Raw genomic sequence first — 2,983 nt, 5'->3', positions numbered from 1 at the left:
TCAAGCCAATGTTTTCCTTTGTAACTGTAGCCAGTACAATGTGTAACTTAATTCTTAGGTAGACTTCTAAACTAAAGAAAAGCAATTTAAAATAGTCAATTAATTTTATTATCTAAATTACTCAGTCACAAGCAACAATGAAATGGAGATCACATATACATATTATTATCTGAGGAATTAATTGGACACAACCAGGACCCCTTTAGTTTCTTGATTAATTTAAAAAATTACTTATAATTAATTGGCAAGTTATTTTTAGCCTTTTGAAAGGTATATAACTATAATCATCCTTGAAAACAACACAGGGGACCATTTATAAGTTGATGGCAGATTCATGTGTCTTAAGAATTATTTTGAAAGAAGTATTAGAATTTAGACTTAGAATAATCCTATTTTTGCTTGGAGAAAAGACAAAAAATATTATTTACTGACCTCCAGAAACACCAAGATTTTACATAGCTTATCACTAAGAAATTGGAATTTCAGATCTGCCAAAACAAAAAATACAGGAAGTGCTATAAAACAAAATACTTCTATAGATAAACACAATGATTTCATTTTTCAGAACATCCAAACCCTACTCTAGTTTCCTGAAGAAACTCTGCTTTTCTTTCCTCTCATGTCCACTGACTCCCAAAGAAAGAAATCTAGAAAAAAAGTAGGAAAGAAAGCAAATGAAAAAGCAAAGAAAAAGCCATTGTAGATGTGCTTTCCAGAGACAAGAAATATTAAACATTGATTGTTAAATAATGAGTACTTTTAATCTTAAAAAGTTCCCCAACCTTAACCCTTATCTTCTCTAATTAAGCTTTTCTTTTTCCTAAACTTATTCCATATCTAGGTGAATCCTATTTTTCCTCTCCTTAGTGCTCAGCTGATATTTTTATTGCTTGTTTAAAACACAGAGGATTATGACTACATTTGATGTAAATAAGATTTTCTGAGATGTTCTTGAAGTGTAACCACCACCTATAGCAGTGTGTAGTTTTCAAGTACAAAGAGTACTTTTTAAGACTAATAGATAGCTTGCTTTGATATAGATAACATTAAGCTGGAAAATCCTTAATAACAGATGCTCATGGGGGTTATAACCATCATTATTAATAATATATTCTATTATTATTCTATTCAGAATAGGGGCTTTGAAGATTTTTATGACCGTAGAGCTCAAATTGTTATGAAAGTGGTAGTCAACCACTACATCTTTTTAACACATGAAAGATCTACATAATTATTGACATAATTATTCTAGCCGGGAAATAAATTCTAATTAGCTCATGACAATTGCTTGAATTAAATATTACTTATGTCCTCCAGGAGGTTTGTTATTTTGGGCCATGGAAATCTTCAGTTTGATTAACTACTTCCTAACTGGGTAGCAGCTGGCCCGCTTCATTTCTATCAGCTTGGTATACACTACTGTCTACAGTTCTGAATCTTAGTATCCCACTCACTATGAAGTTTTGCCCTCCAGCATTTTTTTCAGGGTATCCTTTACCTCTGTGTTTCTCAGGCTATAGATGAGAGGGTTAAGCATGGGAATCACAAGACTATAAAACACAGAGATCACTTTGCTATACCTCCACGAATTCCCCGTTTTTGGTTGCCGCATGTACATGAAAAATAATGTTCCATAGAAGATGGTGACCACAGTGAGGTGGGAGGCACAGGTTGAAAATGCTTTACACTTGCCCTGAGAAGACTCAATTTTTATAATGGATACTAGGATGCAGATGTAGGAGATGAGGATGGTCATGAGGGATCCGGTGAGATTCACTGCTGAGAAAATCAGGAGCTGCCTCTCTTTGTTGTGGGTGTCAGAGCAGGAGAGGGCAAGGAGAGGGGGGTCAGCACAGTAGAAGTGCTGGATCACGTTGGAGTTGCAGAAAGACAGCTGGAAAGTCAGTACTGTCTGTATCACAGAGTTCAGGAAGCCATAGGTGTAGACTCCTATCACCAGCTCCTTGCAGACTCGCTGGGTCATGATGGCTGTGTAGGTCAGAGGATTACATATGGCCATGTAACGGTCATAGGCCATCGTGGCCAAGAGGAAGCATTCAGTAGTGGCAAAAGCACTGGAGAAGTACAGCTGAGCAAAACAGCCTGAAAAGGAGATGGTTTTTTTCTTCACCAATAAATTTTGCAGCATTTTTGGCCCAATGGAAGATGAATAACAGAGATCAATGAAAGCCAGGTGACTGAGGAAATAGTACATGGGTGTGTGAAGCCGGGAGTCCGCCTTGATGAGCAAGATCATGCCAAGGTTGCCTACCAGGGTAATGAGATAAATCATCAGGAACACCACAAAGAGGGGGAGCTGAAGCTCAGGGAGATCTATGAATCCCATGAGGACAAATTCTGTGACTGTGGTACGATTGCCTCTTGCCATTTTTTTTCTCTTACCTGGTGTGAAGAGAAGAAATATGCTTAAAAATGATCAGATGCTTAAAAATACAAGCCCCTTGTGTTTCAATACTAAAGTCAGATGACAAAAAAATTAAGCATTTCATACAGTCCCAAACAATTGGAGCTGATTTCTTTTAGGAGGCATGGCATGAGTTTCCTAGGCTCTATTTTCAAGTTTACAGTAGTCTTCAGTTTAACTCTAGGACCAGACAGCATATCGGATTCTGGTATGAAGAGTGGGTACCATAGTTCTCTTGCTTTTGGGGATCTACTGCAAGAACTAACAAAGCATTATTTCACAAAGGAGAATGACCTATGGATGATTAGAGATTCACTGAATAGTTAGGACACAGGTGGGAGAGACCGAATGTGGAAGATGGGAACAGGAGGTGATTCATTCATTGACTGACCCACGGGTCAAATATCCACTGTCAATCTTCGTTATTCCAGACACTATGCAAAATGGAGTTGACATAAAGATGAGTAAAAGTATGTCTACTGAAAGAGTACTCACAGGCTGGCATGAAAAACAGTTATGTAAGTAATTAGTCACAATTCAGTGTGGATAATGCTTTTC

General features: G+C 37.3%; 1 protein-coding gene across 1 annotated transcript; it reads right to left on the bottom strand.

The window, feature by feature from the left end:
• Positions 1-1,453: 1,453 nt before the first annotated feature.
• On the bottom strand, positions 1,454-2,389 carry LOC116100852 (olfactory receptor 1030-like). The gene has a single exon (XM_031384574.1). The coding sequence runs from the start codon at positions 2,387-2,389 to the stop codon at positions 1,454-1,456; it is 936 nt and encodes a 311-aa protein (XP_031240434.1).
• Between the last annotated feature and the right edge of the window lie 594 nt (positions 2,390-2,983).

This window comes from Mastomys coucha, unplaced genomic scaffold (genome assembly GCF_008632895.1).
Source record: "Mastomys coucha isolate ucsf_1 unplaced genomic scaffold, UCSF_Mcou_1 pScaffold21, whole genome shotgun sequence".
NCBI classification, from domain to species: domain Eukaryota; kingdom Metazoa; phylum Chordata; class Mammalia; order Rodentia; family Muridae; genus Mastomys; species Mastomys coucha.
This window is presented reverse-complemented; position numbering and strand designations above follow the sequence as displayed.

What these genes read in the sequence shown, in the direction of transcription:
- LOC116100852 (XM_031384574.1), bottom strand. Translation starts at nt 2,389, where the DNA reads ATGGCAAGAGGCAATCGTACCACAGTCACAGAATTTGTCCTCATGGGA.